The sequence below is a fragment of the Falco naumanni genome, chromosome 6 (genome assembly GCF_017639655.2).
Source record: "Falco naumanni isolate bFalNau1 chromosome 6, bFalNau1.pat, whole genome shotgun sequence".
NCBI classification, from domain to species: Eukaryota; Metazoa; Chordata; class Aves; order Falconiformes; family Falconidae; genus Falco; species Falco naumanni.
Window position 1 is genome coordinate 42,222,361 of NC_054059.1, and position 22,957 is coordinate 42,245,317.

General features: G+C 39.2%; 2 protein-coding genes across 4 annotated transcripts in view; both read left to right on the plus strand.

Moving 5' to 3' along the window:
- The window catches only part of LOC121090432 (WT1 associated protein), a 31,179-nt gene extending 22,055 nt beyond the window's left edge, over positions 1-9,124 (plus strand). For 2 of the 3 annotated variants that reach the window (XM_040598970.1, XM_040598969.1), the window contains exons 6-8: positions 924-1,102; positions 5,898-6,052; positions 7,903-9,124. In XM_040598970.1, coding sequence (XP_040454904.1) covers positions 924-1,102; positions 5,898-6,052; positions 7,903-8,486 — 918 coding nt within the window. In that variant the 3' untranslated portion in view covers positions 8,487-9,124. Of the gene's footprint in view, positions 1-923; positions 1,103-1,314; positions 5,290-5,897; positions 6,053-7,902 lie in introns of those variants that run through there. The other variant, XM_040598971.1, reaches the window with a different exon arrangement.
- Positions 9,125-12,160: 3,036 nt separating this feature from the next.
- On the plus strand, positions 12,161-21,158 carry SOD2 (superoxide dismutase 2). Its single transcript, XM_040598974.1, has 5 exons — positions 12,161-12,291; positions 13,420-13,622; positions 17,351-17,467; positions 19,198-19,377; positions 20,641-21,158. Exons 1-5 carry the CDS (start codon positions 12,263-12,265, stop codon positions 20,784-20,786), a joined length of 675 nt encoding a protein of 224 aa, XP_040454908.1. The 5' UTR covers positions 12,161-12,262; the 3' UTR covers positions 20,787-21,158.
- The last annotated feature ends 1,799 nt before the right edge of the window (positions 21,159-22,957 follow it).

Genomic DNA, 22,957 nt, shown 5'->3' on the forward strand with positions numbered 1-22,957 from the left:
TTTCTTCACCTCTTGCTGATGAAGAAATGTGTATGATACAGGGAGCATAACAATGGGCTGATGTGCTTCTAGTGATTAGCTGGATTCTAAACATGTACTGTTTAGTGCATTTTAAGATTGTCGTGAAGAGTTAAAAATACATGAAACTTTAAAGAAGTTAATCCTATTTAAATATGTACAAGTTTTGACTAATGAATGCTGTATGTAAAAGAAATCTTCTCAGTTACTCCTGAAAGTTTAACTGTATTGTAAATCCTCTGGGTAGTAAATTACAAAATTGTAAATCTTCTGAGTTTTAATTACTTCAAGAGAATCAAATCGAACCAAAATCTTTTGGATGTTACTATTTCTAAATTATTTTGTTTAAAAAATAAGTATGCAAACTTTGCTCATAAATAACTGTTGCGTTTACAGACTTCTAAGGTTTTTTGCAATAAACCTTTCTAGTAGCTGCTTAAAAATATTATTGGTCAATATTAGCTGTAATGTTCATAATAACTTTTACTGAAGTTATGTGGGAATTGGCTGTTTTAAGGAGATAACTCTTTGTATATACTTTTTTTTTTTCCAAAAGAGTGCAGGCAGGTAAAAAAGAAAGGAAGCATTCTAATGTTCCAGTCACTGCTTTAGCAAATGTAAACTCACATATGGAGAATAATTTGAAACAGAAAGAAGGGAGGAAAAAATTGGCTTTGAAAGCTTAAGCTTGGTGGGTGGCAGGGTCGGAGATTAGGTGAACATGCACATTCATTGGGTTCAGGAGGGCAAAAGCGATTTAATTATTTTTATCCTGCCTCTTTCAAGTTACACTGAAATAAGGCAAACTTCCTTGATGTTATCTTTGGAATAACTTCAATCTAAATGACTTTAAAATTTGATTTTATGTTGTAGGAATAACAGTCTTTTTTTCTTATTTTATGCAGAATCAGATTCAGTACCTCAAGCAAGTCCAGCAGCCTAGCGTTGCCCAACTGCGATCGACAATGGTGGACCCAGCCATCAACTTGTTTTTCCTAAAAATGAAAGGTGAACTGGAACAGACTAAAGACAAACTGGAACAAGCCCAAAATGAACTGAGTGCCTGGAAATTTACGCCTGATAGGTAAACAAAACAAATACTCCCCAGTCAAGACTTCCCTGACAGTCCCACTACGAGAATGCTATGGTGGGACAGCCAAGTACTCGTTTCCACACCAAGACTCAGACGTTTTGAGGCAAAAGCCACATTCTTATACTGTCCAGCTTGTAATGCTTAATGTAAAACTTATCAGATGAACCTTGTGTTTCAGCTTTTTTTCTCCCCCTTTGCTTCAGAGGCCTGACAGCGTCGGACTATTCTGAAGAAATGGCCATCTTCGAAAAAAAATCTTTTCTAGAACATGTAGACACTTGCAAAATTGTTCTATTTGAAGAAAATAGAGGGAGAAACAGAAGTCTTAAGTCTGTGGCACACTGTGTCTACAGACAGTTTGGAGGAGAGAGAACCTAGAGATTATAAATCATGAATTGAACATGTAAAATTCCCGTAAAATGTAGAAGTGGAATATGCTTCGCTCTTAACCTTGAGCCTAGTGACTTAGAGACTGTAAGTCAGTTTTGCCAATAAGACTGTGGACTTCCTGCTTGTTCACTGAACTCCTGGGTCAAAACTCGATGAGGTGAATTTTGCGTTAAAGAGTTTACTTGCTAACCAGTTTTGAATAGCCGTGAGAGTGCTATTTGATATCACAACAGTGGTAGTGTACACATTTGACTGTTTAGCCTGTGGGCTCTATAGCACTTGACGGAGCCTTAAGTCAATGTTGCTAAATAATGAACTGTTTTCTGGATGGTTGGTAATAACTGTGGATGCCTCAAAATTAGGGCTGTACGAAAATGTACGTTCTACCTAATTGCAGGTTTAAAACTGTTGGAAGCAATATATATTTGATCACAACTAGCATGTATAAGAAAAACTGGTTGTGATAGTATTTCACTGCATGTTTTCATGCAGAAATGAGAATTTTTTTAACTTTTATACTAAGAACTGATCTCAAATGCTTAATACAGAAGGCACACGATGGCAACTGTTTTGAGTGTTGGTGGGGTGTTTTTATTCCTTTTGTACAGCTGGGTTTTTTTTGTATTGCACTTCTATATAAAATGTGCCTTGAAATAGTTGTAATATATAGTTCAAGGAACACTACTGGTTATACTGTTGTATTGTGAAACTCCTGGGATGAACGAGAATTCAACAGGTTGTTACTTCTGCATTGTCTCGTTCTCTGAAAACAAAGTCAGTATTTTAACAAACCAAAAAAAACCTTAAACGCATGCATTTTCCTTGGTGGAATCAGTGAAAGGAGCCTTTGCTACTCTATTGATGCCTCTGTTTTGTTGTCCCAAGTTACTTGTAAAAGTAGCAATTCGGGACAGTTGGGAGTGCATGTCTGAGGTGTGTAAAGTGAAATGCAGATTTGGTATAGTGTTTGTGTGTTTGTTTTTTTTCCTTAGTGAATTGAGTTCTATTTAGTAATTTGAGGTTTTGATTTTCAAAACAGTTGGGCAACATTTTATGACTCAGTCTGATCCTAGAAAATTCAGTTTTAAATTAAAAAAAAAGACATCCAGCTATCACAGAAGGTGATGTATTCTAACTGTTTTGATGACTTCTATTAAGATGGCATTACTTCCAAGTTAAATAAGTATCTTAACTGTTTGTGCTTCAGATGATTAATATGGGATTGAAGAGTAGTGTACTTATGCAGGTTTGTTTTTTTAATGAGTAATGACTTAACAGCAAAAGAAAAACCTACAGGAAAAACTTTACCTATTTAAATGTGATACATCTGGAATGATTGATTTTGCTATAGCAGTATCTTAAGATTTTAATGATCTAGCATCACAACAGAGGTAAGACTTGCATTAATAAATTGTTAACGTGTTACCAAGTTATTTGTAAAGCTCACTATAATATGCGGATAGAGGCATGTCATGCAGATTGCTTGTTTAACTTGGAGTTCAGAAAGTGATTTAATACATTTAGATACAGATTGGTCCTCAGGCTCTAAATGGGTGTATACAACTGAGGAGAGACAAGTAACTCACCACTTTCTTTCAAGAAAAAGTATCGAAAGAAGCTTATGTTATTTCTGTAGCTGTGGGATTTCTGTATTTCATATGCACATTCACACCACTAACTTAAAACTATAATTCATACATGCAGTAGCTGAAATACAGAAAATTAGAGTTAACTTCCTGGTAAATAATTGAGGCTGTCTTCATTAACTGGGATAAGATTTTATTGATTTCCCTTTCTGGAAAGGTAAAGAAATGAAGATTCATGCATTTATAGGATTTTTCATTCTCTTTGCATTCCTCCCTTAATTGTATTAATTGTTCATCCTTGTACACAACTACTTTCATTTCACAGCATCTGACCTAGTTTTTGAAAGAGATGATGCTCCTATTCAGGTCCCTAACTAGTGTTCTTAAGGTAACATGTTAACTGCAACCCTAAGTGATCTTAGCTCTGGGCCTTAACCATAGGTAAGGGTGTACAGCATAATCATTGCTGATGTCTGGAGGGAGAAATAAAAGGGCATGTAATCAAAAGAATGGCTATGCAAAGCCATTTCAACAGTCATTAAACATGGAGTATACACTTGCATTAGAAACTATTAGAAATGTCACTTGCAGTAAGCCTAGTACACCATTAGTCCACTGAAACTTAACCACTTATATTCTTACAGGTTTTGTTGCATGGTATGTTCAAGCAGATTTGCAAAAATGATGCCAAACTTAGTTTTACAGCTAATAGGAGTTATTATAGTAGTACTGCGTTTTATATTCTTGCATGTCTTGTCTTTTTTTGTAAATTGCAAGGGGAGGTTACTTGGTGCCATACTAGTTAAGAACATCTGGAAAAATTTTGATGGGAAGAAACAGCATTATAGGTAACTATGCAAATTTCTATACAGGTAATAAGTATTTTACATTTTGGCAGGAATTGACATGAAGAAATTAATGGGATTCTAAAATTGTCCCAATTCCAAGGTAACTGGTACTGGCTAACTCTACAGTTGACGTTGTTTTGTGAAGAGAAAAGCATTAAATGACTTAAGCACTTCTTGTGAACTTCTTCAACTTGTAGTGGTGATGAATACAGTAACAGGAATTTGCAAACGGCTAAAAATCATTGCTTGTCTGCCTAATAACTTTTGGGATGTGTCACATTGGTTATCTCCAAAGTGGTCCTGCTTTACACAGAATGAACATCTCTAAGGAAACTTGCATCTTAAAGTGTGCGACTTGGACTGTATTAGGTCAGCACAATTTAAACTTCAAGGACTTGGCATTGGACATCACATCAAGAAAGAAAACGGGTTGCTGCCTTTAGCAGAGTTTCAGGCTCCCAGGACTTTACACAGCCAGATTCCTTCTGGAGCAGCCCATCTGAAAGAGTTGGGAAAGTCAGTCGGAAAATGTTTAATGGGGCAGAATTGGCAGAACATAAAAGTTGTCTAAGGCCTGAATGCTTAAAAGGTAGTTGATAAGAAAATTACTATTTTAAATTCTTTTGGTTGGGTATTTTGGTTGCAGGAGAGAACTGTGGCTGTGAAATGAAGCAGAAATTTCCTGTTCTACTTTTTTAATCCTCAAAATTTCTTTCAGTCTTTGTCACTTGTTTAAAAGCAAGCAAAAAATTAAATGACCTTCTTGGTCTTGAAGTAATGCAAGTCCTGCCATTGAATTAACAATAAACCTGTTCAAGTTGGGGTTGGGTTTTTTTGTTTTGTTGAGGTTTTTTTTTTGGCATAGTTTGCACTTACGTAGAAAAGAGGACAGCTTCATTATGTTGCTGAGCCTATTAAAAGGAGAACTTTGTTATTGCTATCCTGACTTTGGCAGACCAAGGTCTTAAAGGACTTTAATTTTTCTTTTATGGAGTCAGCTGTATTGCCTATATATTAATTTGCATACTACTTCCTATAATGCTTTATTTACAATGCAACATTTATCATGAAGATTAAAGATGTGTGATACTACTCATTTAGTAAAGAAAATCTTGTCAGCTCAAAATAGTTTTTCCTGCCAGTTTCCCATTTCTTTCAGAAACTGGGCATCGTAATGATCATTACTCATGATTTGAAATTCTAAAGGAAGTGTATTAATAGACTCCTTCTTTAAGTTCCTGCCAATTTTTAACTACTTTTTACTTTCTCCTTATCATGCAAGATGTGCTTAGGAAAGCTGACCATAGGAATTGTGAAACAGACTGTACGTTACTGTCAATACATAAATTGGGTTGAAAAATAGACATCTGATTTTTTTTTTTAAATAAGAGTACCTGGACAGCATTCAAAAGAATGTCTAAGCCTCTTAAAAATGGATGTCATTATGAAAAATGAACATGGGATTTAATACTTACCCCAAGCAACTTCCTTCTTCAAAAAAACAAACAAAAAATTATTAATTTTACTAGTACAATAAATGAAGAAAGTTTTTATTTATAATTTAGTTTACACATGTAACTTTTATGCAGTACCTGATGTTTTGAATTACAGGGCACATCTTTAATCAGATACTTAACTCCACTGAGAATTAGCACATGCAAGATTGTGCATACTGATAATCCAGATGTTGGTACTGAAAAAGAACAATATGCTTATTCGTGTTTGCAGTAATAAAACTTGCCTCCTTCCACTTTATGGGACAGCGACAGAAGATCAACTGACATTGGAACAGCACGTGGTAACTATAGGGAGACTTTCTGCTATGACAATTATGTTGAGGCATAATGTTTCGTGAATTGTGACATGCAGAAATTGCATCTCCTTCTTGTCTGTAATTGTGATTGAGGAAGATTACTGAAGGTTTTGTATTCATTTTGTGATAGATGGCTCTTTCCTTTGCAGCCAAACAGGCAAAAAGTTAATGGCGAAGTGTCGAATGCTTATCCAGGAGAATCAAGAGCTTGGAAGGCAGCTGTCCCAAGGACGTATTGCACAGCTTGAGGCAGAGTTGGCTTTACAGAAGAAATATAGTGAGGAACTTAAAAGCAGTCAGGATGGTAAGGGATTTTTTTAAGAAAATGGAAGTTGCCTTGCACTTCTGCTAGTTTAATTTCCTGATAATACACATACTGTAAAACCATCTTTGCCAGAATGAAAGAAAAGGCAATACAGAGTGAAATATGACAATTGTAAGCCATCACTGGTAGTCTTAACTTAAAACAGACAAACCCACCCTTATCTTTGGGGGACTGGTGGGATTTGCAGTTCCAGTAATGCAGTGTTTGAATTTGAAATTGCCAGATTTTGTACGGTAGGCCATGCTATTTAATAGAGAATGTTTAGTTTGCACATGTTATTGGAGAATTGGTAACACGAAAGCTGTTAACGTTGCATGAAGCTAAGCATGCACTGAGAGCAGAATGCTTCTTATTAACTGACTCCTTTTGGAATTATTTTTAAAAATACCAACTTTTTAACAATGCTTCAGAAAAATAGATTTTTTTTTTCCCCCTTCGGTAATTCGAATAAACTAAAATGTCGTCATTGTATTTACAATCCAAATTTTACAGCATTGTAAACCTAAATTGAGATTACCTGTAAACTCTGACCTCTTGCATAATTTAAGTGGAGGGGAAAATGCAAATTTAAAAAATCTTCAGTTGAGAGACCTACATCGTCAGTAGGTATTTATACTCCAATGTTAAGAGTAGGTTATCTCATAATTACAGTAAGTTTTGGGACATGAGCTATTTAGATGCTACATAAACCTGGATATGTTTTTGTTTTACATGTGAAGTCTGTAAGATAGCATAGATTTCATTTGGCATTATCTAAGTCTTGACATACCCTGTATTTTGAAGAATAGATCCCCCCCAGTCATATTTTTGAAAACACAGCAGTATGAAATAGCTGGAATCTTTAATATTAGATTTTCTGAAATGACATGTTGAAATAGTTACCCTTTTGCTTCTTAACTACTATTAAGATAATGCACTTAATTATGAACTTGATAAATTTAGACTGAAGCGAGCGTGGACATTCTTTAAAGATTTCTGCTGTTGAGTGCAGTATAGTGAAGAAAGCTCCAGAACTGAGATGCGTTCTTTAACTCCTATTGCTGCTTCCCTGTATGAACAAAGATGATGATAATACTGCAGTAGCAGTTTTCCGATGTTTTTTTTACATAGCAGCAGACACAGTTCAATTTTACAAATTTTTACAGTAATTAGCAGTTTGCATTTTGTTTGGTCCACCATATCAATGGTGTGCAGTTAAATTGAAAACTAAGGGAGTCTGTTTCTTTCACAGTTTCTGGTTCAGATTTGGTTTGCTCCAAAATGCAGTCTAAATTGTAACATTGTTTTTCTTGGTACATAAGTATTAAAATACCCTGTGGAATTAGTTAACAGGGTTTTTTTATAAGAAAGTCTTTCAGTGTCCTGTTGTTATGCAGGATTAAGAACAGTAACTTGAGATAGGACTAAATTTTTTTTTTGTCGCTGTACAGGCTTTTATAATTATTCAGATCTGTTATATACAGATGTGGTTCTTGGTCACTTTTACAATATTTCAGCAAAGGTTTTATACTTGAGTAAAAGTAGATACATGAGGATGTACTTGCAAAATATTAGTTGCTGGAGTTGAGCTGTTTTCCGGATATCCTCCATTGTTGCCCAGAAATTAATTTCTTGTCATGTATTTTTGAGTAGCAGTATGAAAAGTATATAGATGACAGTTAAGCATTTCCTCTTTCAGAGGCAGAGTATCAAAACCATTGCATACCTGATGGCTGAAAAACTCTTTCAAAAAATTTCAGCATTAAATGTTGAGTTACAGGATTTTAACTTTTTTGTCTGAGATTGATGGGCTATTAAGTATTTGCAACAAATGTGTTTTCTTTATATAGAATTGAATGACTTCATCATCCAGCTTGATGAGGAGGTAGAGGGTATGCAGAGTACCATTCTAGTTCTTCAGCAGCAGTTGAAGGAGACTCGCCAGCAGTTGGCGCAGTACCAGCAGCAGCAGTCCCAGGCCTCCAACCCGGGTACCAGCAGGACTCCATCTTCAGAGCCTACAGACCAGGGAGAGGCTGTGGGTAAAGACTGCAGCCGCCTGGCAAACGGACCAAGCAATGGTAGTTCCTCCCATCAGCGGACGTCTGGGCCTGGATTTTATAGGGAGGGTAGCGGCACGGAAGATGACTTCCCGGCTTCTCCAGGGAATGGTAATAAGCTGTCCAACCACTCTGAAGATAGAACTGGTAGAGGAAGTGGTAGCTACATAAATCAACTCAGTACTGGGTATGAAAGTGTAGACTCTCCCACTGGCAGTGAAAACTCTCTCACTCACCACTCAAATGACACAGACTCCAATCATGATCCTCAAGAGGAGAAAACAGTGAGCATGAAAGGTAACAGAACTGTGGGTTCTCGTCATGTCCAGAATGGTTTGGACTCCAGTGTAAATGCGCAGGGTTCAGTTTTGTAACATTTTTCTGCAACATTTTTATACAGTGTCATTTAAATTGGGAGAGGATACTGTCCAGAAGCTGTTTAAATTAGTGCATACTTGTCACGATTTTGCCTTTTTGTGGGTTTCTTTTTGCTTCAATACCTCTGCCACTTTGGAAATTTTAACAGTTAATTACGTTGAATGTTGCTAAAAGGACGTTTGTGTAGCTCAAGTTATTTTTATATGAGTTAATGTGAAGTTGAAATGGAAATTATTTCCATAAAGTATAACATAAATGATGTCTGTACAAATCTGTGTATATCTAGAACCTGTGCTGTGTAAGGGCATTCTTACTCATACTGTTATACTTACACCACCTTCAAGATTTGTCATAATAGCCGTGGGTTTATGACTGCCAAGTTTGCCCAGTACAGTAGTTATATCACTAAAAGATGGACTTACTGAACAAGTCCTGTAGTAGTTTCAGTGTTAATTACAGTTTTTCCCACCATACATCTGTGCATTTTCTCCTTAGGTGACCGAATGTTTGAATTGTGTGCATAGTTACTCAGTTTTTAAGAACTGTTGTATCCTGTTTATGCATATTGCTCTGTGACTCCAATATTATCTTACCTGTACTGACCAAACCTAAATAAAAACTTTTAATAATGTAATTTCCTCATTGTTCTGCATTGGCTTACATGGCTTATTTGTATGCGGTGTATTTACAGTACTTGTGTTTTTTATTGAATTTGTTCCCGTGTCAATGGTATATGATACAGCTTATGCCAAATGCCTGAAGTTACAGGTGTGTACTCGTACTAATTTCAGGACAGCCTAATAGTGCTTATCCTACAGGTTTTGCCCTTATTGGCAGATAAGGGGGTTGGGGGTTGGTGGGGCTGGGAATAAAAGTAGATGTTAGTGTTGGAAACTGGCTTTTATAAAGATTTAAAAACCTCCAAAATTCTAGATGTATCCAGCAGGTAGATATACAAATTAAACTACAAAAAATCAAGGTGTTAGTAATTCAGCCTCTTAAACCAGATACTACTTCTGTTGTTTTTAAATGCCTGCCTGAGGGAACTGACTAAACAGGTGCAGAGAATGAAAAAATTATCTTTAGGTGTACCTTTTTTGTTCAGTAGTGATGAGTTAAGAATTTCTTGGAACCTGAATTTCTGGTGGTTATTTTCTATCTAGGTGTTCAGTGATGGTAACATAAGGAGATGAAAAAGCACTTGCTTTTAAGCACTGTTCAAAGGGAAGCTTTTGAATTTGTTTCAAATTTACACAGTTACAATAAATTTCTAGATTATAGAAGGGTTTCTGTGGTACCTTTTAAGTGGCATATTATATGAGCATTAGCATCTGCAGTAGTATTGTCCAAGACAAATGGATGTAACTAAAATACTACTGGCTGCTGTCATCTGTGTAGGAGATGTGCTAGTCCATGTGCGGCTGCTATTTCAGTTTCATGCGGTTCACTTAAATGTATTAAACCCACTTAGTTGTCACTGGAAGTGTGTATTCTATTGGCAATACCTGGTTGTTCTTAATATTATTTCAGCTTGCATTGCCTGAAAAATAGCAGTTATTACTTGAATGCATGGAAAGGAAGTGACAAGTATCTATAAAAAACAGTACCAGCATCTGGCACCCAAAGTAATTTGGTTTACAAAAATCCCTGATGGTGATCTAGATCTGTAGGTGCTGGTGATCTATTTTTGGTCTTAGTATCATGTGGCTTGATTGTACATACATAAGCACTATAGACATCTTGGATCCTGTACATGGTAGAATATATTTGTAAGAAGTTTAAAATGTTGATAATAGATCACAAGGCTTTATGTGATAGTATAGAAGGTAAAAAACCTTGTGGGGAAATGTGTGATTGAGGTTTGAATCTCAATCTGAAGCCAACTCATGGCAAGAAAACGGTAGACATCTTTTCACCTAGTGTAATGAGTTAAAAGGATGAAAAATATCTTTGGAGTTAGAGTAATTGCTATTAATTGTGTGAAGGTTAAAAAAATGCATAGCTTTCGGGTGGTGACAGCTTACTACTTACACTGTTAGTTACTGTAGGACATTCATGCCTTAAAATTCATATAAAGAATGGTTTTAATTTTTTTAAGTAGGTGGTACTTAACTTTTAAATTAGTAAAACATTAAGGCTTAGCTAAAGAGCTAAAAAACCCCAGAAATACAAATTATACCCTGAGACTTAGAAATTAGCTTAACTTGTTGAAGGAAAATAATTGTAAGGGAAGATAAGCTGTTCCCCTTGTCATTCTCTGCTTACAGGGTATCTTCTAAATAAGCAAGCTGTAGTTGATTTTTTTCTTTAATGAAAGCAACCCAGCAACCACATCAGTTAACAAAGTGCATCATATAATGACTTGCTTCAACGCTTACTGGAAAAAAAGCATTAGTGAATTGCAGTATAATAATACAGGAATGCTAAAACATACTGATGTTCTTGCCTGGCTGTCAGTGGCTGTTACGACATTTAGTAATGCCAAAAGTAGTTAGTTCATTTTAACAAAATAGGACATTTTATTGATCACTAATATACTCCTTAAAATTAGATGCTGTCTAAATCTTGCTGTACATATTTTCAGCATTCACAGGGAACTCTTTGTTTCCAAACCTCCTGTTGATTTCAGACAACTCGCCTGTTATCGTATCTGTTGATAAAGCAGTTACTTTCACTGTTTAGACTTCCAGAGTGCTGGTGGCTGGTAGGTGAAGCGTGGGTTTGTCAGATCTGTCAAGGAGCGGGGGGATGGATGGACACATGCCGCTGTCCTGTGCCTCACGGTGGGCCGAGATTCCTTGCCTGGATCTCTCCAGTTGGATATTCTGGCAATTTCCAAGATAAGGTAATTTATTTTCAGCAAGGTTGTTCAGACCTAACCTGCACTGAATTTTTGTAACTTGTGTTTTTGTATTCTGATAAATGTGGGTTCTGTAAGATCTTAGAATGTGTTTATTTAATAGGACTAAACCCAAAAGACTGTGGGTTTTGTGGGAGCAGAGATGATTTCCATAGAACTCGAATTTTACCTAATGTTTGTCTTGTCTGCAGAGTGCCTCCTAACTGAGGGAAGAGTTATCCTCACTGACCTTTCTGGAGAACCGGTTTTTAATAGGTCTTTGAACTCATTTGCAGTTACTATAACCCCGTCAGCTAAAATAATCGGTGAGGTGCCCGAATGAAGGACTGTCGGCAGCACTAAGGGCTGCTGAATTGCTACCGGGAGGGAACTGGATGTTGGGCAACAAGAGGTGCCCAGAACTGAGGCAAGGAACACAGATGGACAAACAAACAAAGCGGAGAAAATGGCTGAAAGGTATTTGTAAGCACCGCTGAACACGGACAGGCACCTGTCTGTCGGGCAGGTTTTCAGGCCTTCGAAGGGCCGTTCCGTGCCGCTGTGTCCCCTCCGCTGCCCCACGGCCGCGCCAGACGCCGCAGCTCCCGGCCGGCGCTTTGCCGCTCGGCGGCGGCTCCCTCCCGGCGCAGCGGCTGCCTCGCCTCGCCCGGCGGCACTGAGGGCCCGAGCTTTGGGATAACGGCTCTGTACTGCGCTTCGGCTTATAATGCTGCGCTACGCGGACTGATAAAGAAACGGTGTTTTTCTCAATTTAAAGAAATGGGGTGACTACAACAGCCTTGTGTCAACCGCCCCACGGCGAAGGCCAGCCCCCTCAGGTGCCCGCCCCCGGCTCCGCTGGGGCGGGCGCTGCCGAGGGCGGGCGAAGACGCGGTTGCGCCGTCGGTATAGCAGCCGGCCGAGACAGCCGCCATGTTGTGCCGCCTGGCCTCGGCGGGCAGGTGAGCGCCGCGCCGCCGGGGTGGGGGAGCGTAGCGCCGGTCGCAGCCCCGCAGCGTGAGGCGGCGGCCGGACCGCCCTCGCCCTCCGCCGCCGGGCGGTGGGCGGGAGGGGAGAAGGAGGTGATGGTGGTGGGGTCGTCCCCTCCGCACACCTCACGGGCTCCCCGCCATTTCGGGAGGAGGGAGGTCGCGCTACTGCCGGCTGCTCCGCGGAACTGGGCAGCGGCGCGGCCGGGCGGCTGCTGGCCGTTGTCCGCTCACCCGCCCGGCTGCTGCTGGCGGCCTGCGCCGAGGGGCTCTCGTCGCCTGGCGAGGTGCTGCCAGATCTCTTTGCTGGCTAAGGTCGCCGCACGGCTGCTTTTCGGCGCCCCGAGGGTTTTGCTCTTGGTTTGTCCCTGGTTTGTGCCAAGGTCACCAGTGAACTGTACAAGGGGCCTCGGGAGCCGACCTCCCTCCTGGCCTAGCGGTTCGCCTTTCATCGTGGTGGTTGTGTCGCATGACAAGCGTGAGGTGTCCGAACGGGGAAGGGTGAGGGCCTGTGTGGCTTTGTGCGTGGGAGGTGGTGGCTGCCCGCTCCCCACGCAGCGCGCGGTTTTCCTGCCCCCGCCGTAGGGGCCGGGAAGCAGGTGTGCTGCTGTTAGCGCTGGGGAGGGCCGGGCCTGGGAACCCGGGGGCTGCGTGGGGTTTTGCAGTTATTTCCCAGTGTAGGGACCTTGTGGACAGTGAGGAAAGGATGCTTCAGGGGCTTCTTGGCTTCTCTTTTTAATTAATAAAGATTAGGTGAAGCGTTGCGTGTCAGCGTGTTACTGCTGGGTTTCGATTCCTGTCTTTGCCTTACCTGCACGCTTGGAAGGGTGTGGCTGCAGTGGCTTGAGGGGTCGGTTTGAGAAGTGGCAGCTTTACCTTGCAAAGCCCTGTGTCTGTGACCTTTATGTGAATTCATCTTTGCAGTGAAGCTACAGACTGTGTTTGCTTTAAGCTCCAGAAAAACGGAAGCTTGCCTTGTTTACCTAAGCTATTACCCTGTGCACTTAAAAGAACCAATCATAACGGTCATGGTTTCAGTCTGCTTCAGTGGTAAAGCCCAAGTACTACATAAGACTACTTTCTCCTGTTTTTCTCTTCTAGAAGTAGTGCCAAGTTGATAGCACCATTAGGATGCTTAGTCTCTAGGCAAAAGCACACTCTTCCTGACTTGCCGTATGACTATGGTGCTCTGGAACCTCATATTAATGCGGAGATCATGCAGCTGCATCACAGCAAACATCATGCCACCTACGTGAACAACCTGAATGTTACAGAGGAGAAATACAAAGAAGCACTGGCAAAAGGTTTGTATATCTGCAGTCAACAGGTGAGATGAAAGCTTGTTGACATAGATGATACAAGAAGAAGAAAAAAAATCCCTTCTTTCCAGGGTAAATAAGTTTTGGATTATGTAATTCAAGCTTTCTTGTTTTCTTTTTTCTTTTTTTTTTTTTTTATGAAGTGAAATGTTATTAGGAACAAGCTTTTATTGTAAGCTTCAGTGGTGCTGATAATTGGAAACTAGATGTAACTAAAAAGCATGACTTCTGTTCTCTGTAATACTGTAAGACTAGAAGAAAATTAATTGATTGCTGTGGATTTAGTCGATATTTACTTGAACCAAAGACTGATTTAATAGGAAACTGCAGTCATTTTACTACACAAATACTTTGTAATGAAAGTTTACTAACATAAGTAAAATTTGTGCACCATCAGATACTCAGCTGATATTTGTGAAATAATCTTAGTCACCTACAAACGGAAGCAGGACAAACGTGCAGTTAACCTGTACAACACCCAGTGAAGAGATCTGAATTTAGGTGTCAGTTATGCCGCTGGGTCCCTTTAAGGGGTCACATAGGTCTCGTGCCAGTGTGAGATACTAAAATATGCAGCAAGCCATCGTGGAATTTTTTGTTAAGATCTCAAATTGAATCTTGAGATGTGCTGACTTACAGGAAAACTTTACAATTGTTGGAGCAGGGCTACACCAAAACACATAAAATGTTTCTTTTCAAGTCTTCTTTCAGTTCAACTGATGAAAACGTGTGAAATAGTGTGTATATTTTTTTTAAGATGGAATATTTTTGAGGGTTTTTTTCTGTTGTGGTGATCGTTTTCTAAAGAGTGCCATTTTACCTCTGAGAAACGGTTGTTGTATAGACTCACTTCTGTGTCTTGCCAGGTTGCTTCACAGTGTAATTTAACTGCTTGGGCTTGGATGAGAGTGAGAATTGTCAAGATCTGGGTTAACTTGAACCCTGTATCCCTTGATAATTGCCTGTGTGCTTGAATAGAGACTGTTGGTTACTTACCCAAGTTCAAGTGCCTGAGTAAGCCTAAAAATAACTTGTGCAGTCTAAATTAATGAACTAATGAGGTTCGATTAAGAATCAGGCAATTGGGATTGGCTGCTTTGTCCTGCCAGTGGTGAATGCAGGAAAGTTGTATTCCGGAGTTTAGTTAGTGCAGACACAACTGAGGAGGGAACCCGAACTATTAGAAAACAGTGTATCTGTGGCTGCTGTTACTAATGTTGTTTAATGACCAACGCTTCAGCCCCTAGGGAGGCAGCATTTCTGATAAGCAGAAACATCTGAAGTGTTGTGGATCCTTTGAGGTATGTTTTTAACATACTATCCTTTGATACCATCTCTTTGCTTGCCATTTGTAAAAATCTTTCCTTAAGGAATCTTCAGGCATTGTTTTGCAAATGGGTAAGGTATTGGTGGTGGTTATGCACACCAAAGCAAACACGTACTTGAGATATTTGTGTGTCTTTTGATTTGGTTTGTTTTTCAGGTTGTGGTTTTGGTTGTGTTTTTTTTTTCTTTTCCCCCAAACTAGTATCCCAGTTTATTGTGTAGTATTTTGACCCTCACTAGAAAAACTTCTAAGACCAGGCTTTAGGAAAGGGCAAAGTCTGAACGCATGCTACCTCGTTCTTGCAGTGTTGTGGTTCTTTTTCCATACTTAAATCCGAGCATGGTCAGAAATCTTTCTGTGCTGCATTCCAGTGTTGTGTTACATAGCGCATCTGATGACTATCTAGTATCTCTTCTGGGTAACAGATCCTTGTCAGTAGCTTTTGTTCAGCAATAGAAAGTAAAGTTTTCTTTTTCTCTTTAGATTATATTTAACAAGTTCTTCACCTATCTGTATCTGCTTAGAAAACTCAAAAGCTGTCTGCAGTTGAGTCCTGTTGGCTTATGTTGTCAGCTCACTTGAAAACAAGTGTGTACTTTGTGATAGGGTGCAGCACAGGACTTTTGTTTCTGCGTAAGCTGGTTCTGGTTACTGGTCCATCAAAATGTGCAAGATTTGCTAATGGAAGCATACAAACTTGAAACTTACTTTCAGTGAAAACTTGTGCCTACAGTTTTCCCTGCTCTTTTCTGACTGTCATGTGCCCTGTGGTGCTTTACTTGAAAAAAAAAGTAAAAGTGCTCTTACAGAGAAACAAATAACTCTCAGTAGACTGAGAAACTGAGCTGACTAGTCTTTTGAGCACCTCTGAGTTGCCAGTTTTACTTTACTGAACTGTCCTCTGGCTGTGTTGAGGAGTGTGGTAAGCTGAAGCAAAGGCCAGGGGCTATGTATACAAACAGATTCCAAGATACATTCACTGTAACTTAAGGGCAAGTTACCTTTGTCTTTTGAGTGCAGAGTTGAGCTGGAGTGATCAGACAGCACCACAAATACTGTGTTTTAAGGACAGTAGTCAAATGCAGTCTCTGGTTCCTCCTAGTCCTGTGGAATAGGTTCCTCTAAGGAATGGTGGAGTAAAGGGGGATGAAGATGTTAAAGACGTCTGGGTTATTTTTGGATTTCTGACTTGTGATATGCTGTATGTTCTGGATGAACTTAAGAGTGTCATTAAGGCATGCAGAATTCAAGGAAAATGTCCCAAAGATGCCATTTAAGTGGGTATGAGATGTGTCTCATCCTTAACTTGATATCTGAATTCAGCAAATAGTGGTTTTACTAACTGCGTTGGATGCTTTCTTCCAGTCCTGTACCCATCTGTAGTTTGTGAGAGGTATGAGGAGATGCTGAGAACATGGAATCCTGTAGTAAAACCTTAGTTAACAGGTGTGCTACTGCTTTGTGTCTTGCCTTTGCATCTGTGTTAAGATGACTTGTTTATTGCTATAGGAAGATTTCTACCACTCATTCCTGAGAGAGTGGAGGAAACAGCTGCCCCCACTAATTTTCTTACTGGAGTGATAAAAAAAGATTTTAAAACCTTCAAAATGTTTCAATTCTTTTAAAAACCAAAATAGCATTCAAAACACTTGTGTTGAAGTGGTGCAACACCATTTAGAGATGCAAGGCACCAGTGAATTCTATAAAGAACATGACATTTTGTGGAGAGGGAAGTACAGGGCTGTTTCATCTTTAGTGCAGATGCAGGATTCTGTCACGTGGAGTAGAATGATCTGGGTCGCTATCTCTTCCTGTAAGTATCTACCTCCAAAAAAACCCAAAATGAAACAAAAAGCAGGAGGGAGAAGAACATTTTGTTTGCATATGTGCTTACTGTACTCATGAACTTTCTCTCAAGCACAACCCGTTTGCCCTGTAAATTAGGTTGTTTTAAAAATTCTTAGTTTGCAAATCAGTGAGCTAATGGGTGAATGATGTTCTTGTCTTGTGTTGGTGATACTGAGCGATTTACAAGTGTTGGGTCCTTACAGTGTTCTGGCTGTACTAGTTGCATTATTCTGCTGTAGAATGGCAGTAGATCTTACATGTGTAGTGTGGCTTGCATGATAGTTATGATGCTGGCAAATCCCATATCATTACAGCGTAAGAAAAGGTCAAAGATAAAGAAACCTTTAATGTAGTTAGTCAATGATTGTCTAAAATATGGATAACAGTTACAAACCTTATGTTTTCCATAGACATGTTATAGGCTAGTAAGACTTGAAAGATTTTGGAGATCGACGGAGGCCTAGTGGCATCTTAGGAACTGCTGTGGTGATGATGATGTTTTTATTTATTTACGCATTTTTATGTTCGGCATCCTTAGGTGATGTCACAGCTCAGGTGTCACTTCAGCCTGCACTGAAATTCAATGGAGGCGGTCATATCAATCATACCATCTTCTGGACAAACCTTTCTCCTAACGGAGGAGGAGAGCCTAAAGGTTGGTGCTTGTTAGAATACTTTATTGCATCACTTTTACTTGACCAGTAGAACTGATGATTGTTTCTTCCTTTGAAAGAGTCTGAAGGATATTTTTTCCACCGTTAATTTGCATTTCTGTATGACAATTCTGAGGAATTCAGGGGTTTTTGAATGCAAGCCAAGAATATAAAAAGCTAGCCCTGTGTTTAAGTATTCTTAATTTCTAAAGCTGATTATGTGTACACTGCACAATACTTGGCTGTTGCTGTATATTGTCCTTTCCATCTTCAAAAGAGAAAATAGTTGTACAAAGCTCTACTAATTAAGTTGGCTTATGGTTCACAGAAAGGGAGGAAATGTGCTGCAGACTGCCCAACCTAGTGGCTGGATTTATGCTCCAGTTTGAGTAGGGATAGTTTAGCAGTTAAAGCCTAAAGGAAGAAATTTCCTTTGGAAAGATAGAGTAGTGATTATCTGCAAGTGACCTGCAATTAAGGGTAAAGGCCCTATAATACACATCTCACAAAAGCTGTTGTGATAAACTTGGGGGTTTTTGAATGAGGTTTATATGTCTGGCTGTAAATTGGTGGGCTTCAGGTGCTTTGTACTCCAGCCTTCATAGGTGACATCTGCTTGTGACTTTTAACTCTACCACAGAAGTACAAAGATGCCTGAAGATGATCTAGTTAAGACTAGAGTATGAAGTTTTGAAGCTTCAAAGCTGAAATTTCAGCAAGCAGTTCTAAAATAAGTACATTTCTGATAGAACTTGTTTTCAGATGACATTCTCAGAAAAGACACTTTAAAGCCTTGACTTCTGTTTCCCAGTTTCTGTGAAAGTCAGTAAACCTAAACCATCATCTTTCAGTTTCAACTGAATGGTTCAGGGCTTCTCTAGGAAGCCTGCTAAAGCCTGTCTTAAGATGCACTTGGAGCTATTGCCAAGACATTTTCAAGACCCCCTCTCTGAAGGTGGAAGGAATGAAGAATTCTCCATCATTGCACTGTATGAAGTGTTCTTATATGTGCTAATTAGGAACCTAATTTGAAAGGAGTGTAAACACCTTCAGGTTTTGAGCAAATTCTTAAATACCTGAAAAGCACAAGTGTGCTAGGGTAGGGGAGAGGAAGTAGTTTGACAATTCATTGTTACACTAAAAAATTCTAGTTTCTGTTCCCTTTGCCACAGCATGCACATATAATAATAAAGAAGGAATCTAATCACGGAACCTCTTGATCCATATCAAATAGACTAACTGTAGTGGTAGATACAAATCTAAAATCTGAGGGAAGTAGTTAAATACCTCTTACTATGTATAGGTTCATTGTACTGCTATCAAAGATATCCAAGTATTTCTTTGTACTAAGACAAAGAAATCACAGCCACTTAGTGTTGTCCTTTAAGATATGCATATTAGCTCCTTACCTTCTTTCCTCATCCTCTGTGGTGTTCCCTTTCCCTTTAGGCCAGAATGACAGGTCCTGATGTCCAGTTGATAACACCTTGACTGTGTCTTTGGGGACAGCGTGCTTGACTGCTGGGCTAATTTCTTTCCAGTCTGTTTGCCCTCTTAAGCAAGTTGGGACGGAACTGTTAATTCATGTTGCAGCTGCTGTTTGTCTAGACACTTCTTTCCCACAGAGCCTAAATGTTTTTGCTTTTCTTTCCTTCTGTTTCCAGGTGATATCTGGAAACTGAAAGATGTTAAATACCTGATGTTTTGTGATCTTTCTTTGCTTTTTTTAAAGGAGAATTGATGGAAGCCATCAAGCGTGACTTTGGTTCCTTTGCAAACTTCAAGGAGAAGCTGACAGCTGTATCAGTTGGTGTTCAAGGATCAGGCTGGGGGTGGCTTGGCTATAACAAAGAGCAGGGGCGCCTACAAATAGCAGCTTGTGCAAATCAAGACCCTTTGCAAGGAACAACAGGTCAGGCTTCTTTCCTTCCCCTCTGCTTCTCTCTTCATAGATTTCATAAGCAAGTGTGTGAGATCTGAAAAGGGGTTTGTGGACAAATGCTGAGAAGAAATTGCTGGATAAATACAGCTGGAAAACTGAATGTCACTACTAGCAAAAGTGAAAAACAGTTGCAGCTTTTAAAACAACATTTTTAAAGCAGGACTTAAAATCTATGAAGAGCAGTAGGGTTTAAAGTCTGTCTAGTCCAAGGGGAGATAGATGGGGCATATTGTGAAAGCGCTGTCTCAGACAGTAGTTTCAGCTTAGTCTCCTTTGGATTATTTTTGAGTGGCTGGAGCATCTCCCTGTATCAAGGAAGATTAAGCCTCTTGCCTTTAGATTTTCTGTGTCAGTGTAGGCTAGGCAACAGGAGAGGGGAAGGTGTGGGGTTTAAAATGGAAGGCTTGTAACCTCCTTCCTTAGTATTGGTAAAGAGTAATGAGTGTCAATTAAATCAGTCTTGGATATGGGTAAATCTTACAGCTAGACAAACAGCGTAATTCTGGCAGTGATCACTTTTGAAGATACTTTTACTGGCTTAGAGAGACATGGAAGTGATGATGGCAGGCTGCGTGCCCTCCACAGAGGAAAGAGGTTATGGCCAATGAGAATCCTGCCTGCACTGGATGTTTGTTCAGATCCCATGGCAGATACATGTTCTGTAGAATTCAGAGTAATGCAAGGAATTTTGTGTATTGTCAGCAGCCTGTGTGTTGCTTATGAGTACGGAAAGAAAAAGAATCATTTTAGTATAGGGACATGCAGCATAACGGGGTAAATTTCACCCCTGCACCCCATGAAAACTTGCCATTAATAATTCAGTGAGAAGAATGTTTTAGCACAAAAGCAAGGAAGGTAATTAGACACTTAATGAATAACTTTTAATTAAATATTGGAAGCAAACTGGCATTGCAAGAGACTCCTTCATGGTGTATGCTTGCAGAGCTGTGCAAGTGATATAAACCTTTCAAAAACAGCTGTCTGGTTTCAGTTATGTCATCAAGGCAGTTCTAGAATATTCATAGGTGTTAATTAGCTCTTTCAGTTTATGCAATATATGTATGTGTGTGAGAGAGCAAACAGTTCTGTAATATGTTGTAATAAGCACCTATGTGCTGGAGAGCTCTTTGTCTTTCTGTAGTTAAAGACTCAGAAATTGGGTGTAATACATGTAAAGCATGTTTTCATAGATTCACAAAATTTATTTATTTATTTATGTATTTATTTTTACAGGTCTCATTCCTTTGCTAGGAATTGACGTATGGGAACATGCTTATTATCTTCAGTATAAAAATGTTCGACCTGATTATTTGAAAGCCATCTGGAATGTGATCAACTGGGAGAATGTATCTTCAAGATATGCAACTTGCAAAAAATAGAGTGAAATTCTTGCACAGACTATGAAAATGTCACCAGTTGTACTCTGATACCACTCTTGTAGTAGTGCCTGTGGCTTACAAATGAATTGCTCTACTGCAGAAAACAGATAGCTCATCCAACAAAAGTATTTCATAATCAAGCAAAGTGTCTGCTTGTTTAGTTCAGTGACAGGTATTTACTGAGATTTTTGAAGCTTTAAACTTGTGCAACAGAGGAGAGGCACTTTAATCTTTTCCATTGCATATAGAAACATAGATCACCTTGCTGAAACTTAATGAGGTCATGGTTTTCCTTGTTGCACTAAAATACCTAAGTGGAAACATGTACTAACATTGCTATAAACAAATAAAACTCAAAAGAAGAATCTTCTATAACTGTGTACAGGAGACTAATTTTTTTGTAGTAGCTGGTCCAGTTAGTTTAAAAGTCAAGATTTAAAAATGCCTCTTTTAATTTGTTGTATTACAGGCTATGGAGGTTCTTACAGATTAAAGAGACAGGTGCAAGGGAGGAAAATAGGTGTCGCTGTGACTGCCTGAATTGACTGTCTTCAGTCATCCCTACCCATTCCTGGATCTCTCACGTGAGATGATCTTCAGTTACAGTGCTTGATGCAGTAGCTTGTGAAGTGTTACCTCGGGCAAGAGGTTACAGCACTGGCTCAGGCTAAATTAGGAACCGAATGACAGCATGTGATACTTGTTTCATACTAGCTGTTGAAGTATATATACTAAAAAATCCTTTAAGAGACTGATTATATACATATACCAGGTATAAGATGTCTCTGCATAGCTGTGTTCCTGAAGCAGTTCTAACAAATTAAGCTTAATGCTTGAGGCAGGAACGAAGTACTGTCTGCTATAAAGGAGCATGCCCAAAAGGTCTTGAAAAATACAAGAAATTGTTGGTGTGCTTCGGTGTTTTTGCTGGTTTTGTTGCAAGTGTTTCAGGATGCTACTGAACATACATTGTACCTTGTGCTTAAGTTTTCTTTGAGCTTTCTCCACGCCCTGGTTGAATGCAATACTCTGTGTGCCCCTTTAAGTTCAGGATGGATTCTCAGGGAAACAAGGAATAGGCTTACATTACCGTACTGCTAGGCTGCTGTTTTGAAGTATTGAGTAAGATTAAGGGGAGAAGTGTTTATAAAGAAAGAAATGCCTTTCATTAGCAGATGCAGGGTGAGAAACTGTCACCACCGCAACAACAGTCTTTGGTCATTAACCAATGCTGTGACTGGTGAGATACCTCTGTTGTGAATGAAAGTGAATTGTGCGAACAGGGCATATTTCACATTTAAAGTGCTTATTTTTTTACTATGTAATATTTTTTCTCTAGGCCTAGTTTTCATCTTGGATATGCAGCTTTTGAGCTTCTTCTTAAGTCTGGATTGCTTCATAATCTTGTTTAAGACTTGTATCATCATCCCTCATATCCTTCGTTTGCCTCTGAGGGTGCGAGAGCATTGATGAATTAAAATAAGTGTATTGGTAATCAGTCTGGCAGCTTTGAAATTTAAAAAAATAGAAAGCTTACCGTCTGCAAAATCCTCTGTAAGTCTGGAGAGCTGGTGACTGAGATCTGTGTCACAAACTTTGCTCAGCATTTCCTCCTAGAGGAGGCGGGGGTCTCCATGAGTAAACTCTAGCATTACATAGATTTTTCCGTAATAGAAGCTTCTGGCAGAAAGAATTATACTTCCTAGGTGGCAACTCAATTTACAGGGGTGATCAGTCTATATTGAAACACATCTTCCTAACGTAATGTTCCCAGCCTCTGTCCTTGTGTGTTTCCTTTTAAGCACTTCGGAATGCTGAAATTAATGCAAAATACATCATGTAGCCCACAAGATTCCTGTTGCAAGATAATTGAGGCAAATCCTTCTTAAGGACTTAATATTAGTTACAGAGTTGATTAATATTGTTGAAAGTTATTAAGGAGAGAAAGGAATAATATTTGCCATAACTAGTAAATCATGTGTAGCTAGCTGTAGATATAAAGCTTAATTTAAGCAAGTTGGGTTAGTATCTGGCCTTAAAGGCCAATATTAGGTTTTAGTTGTCAGACTTCAGCTGACTGAAATCCTGCAGATAGGGTGGATTGAGCAGGGGTGAAGCAGTGGCATTTTTTAAGAGGAGGAACAGGCACTTTGGGTATTAAGAGAATCCTT

Bases quoted from the DNA above. Each gene is read 5' to 3' on its own strand.
- SOD2 (XM_040598974.1), top strand. From the start codon at position 12,263: ATGTTGTGCCGCCTGGCCTCGGCGGGCAG. The intron at 12,292-13,419 runs GTGAGCGCCGCG...TTTCTCTTCTAG, and splicing joins CGCCTGGCCTCGGCGGGCAG to AAGTAGTGCCAAGTTGATAG. The intron at 17,468-19,197 runs GTTGGTGCTTGT...CTTTTTTTAAAG, and splicing joins CGGAGGAGGAGAGCCTAAAG to GAGAATTGATGGAAGCCATC.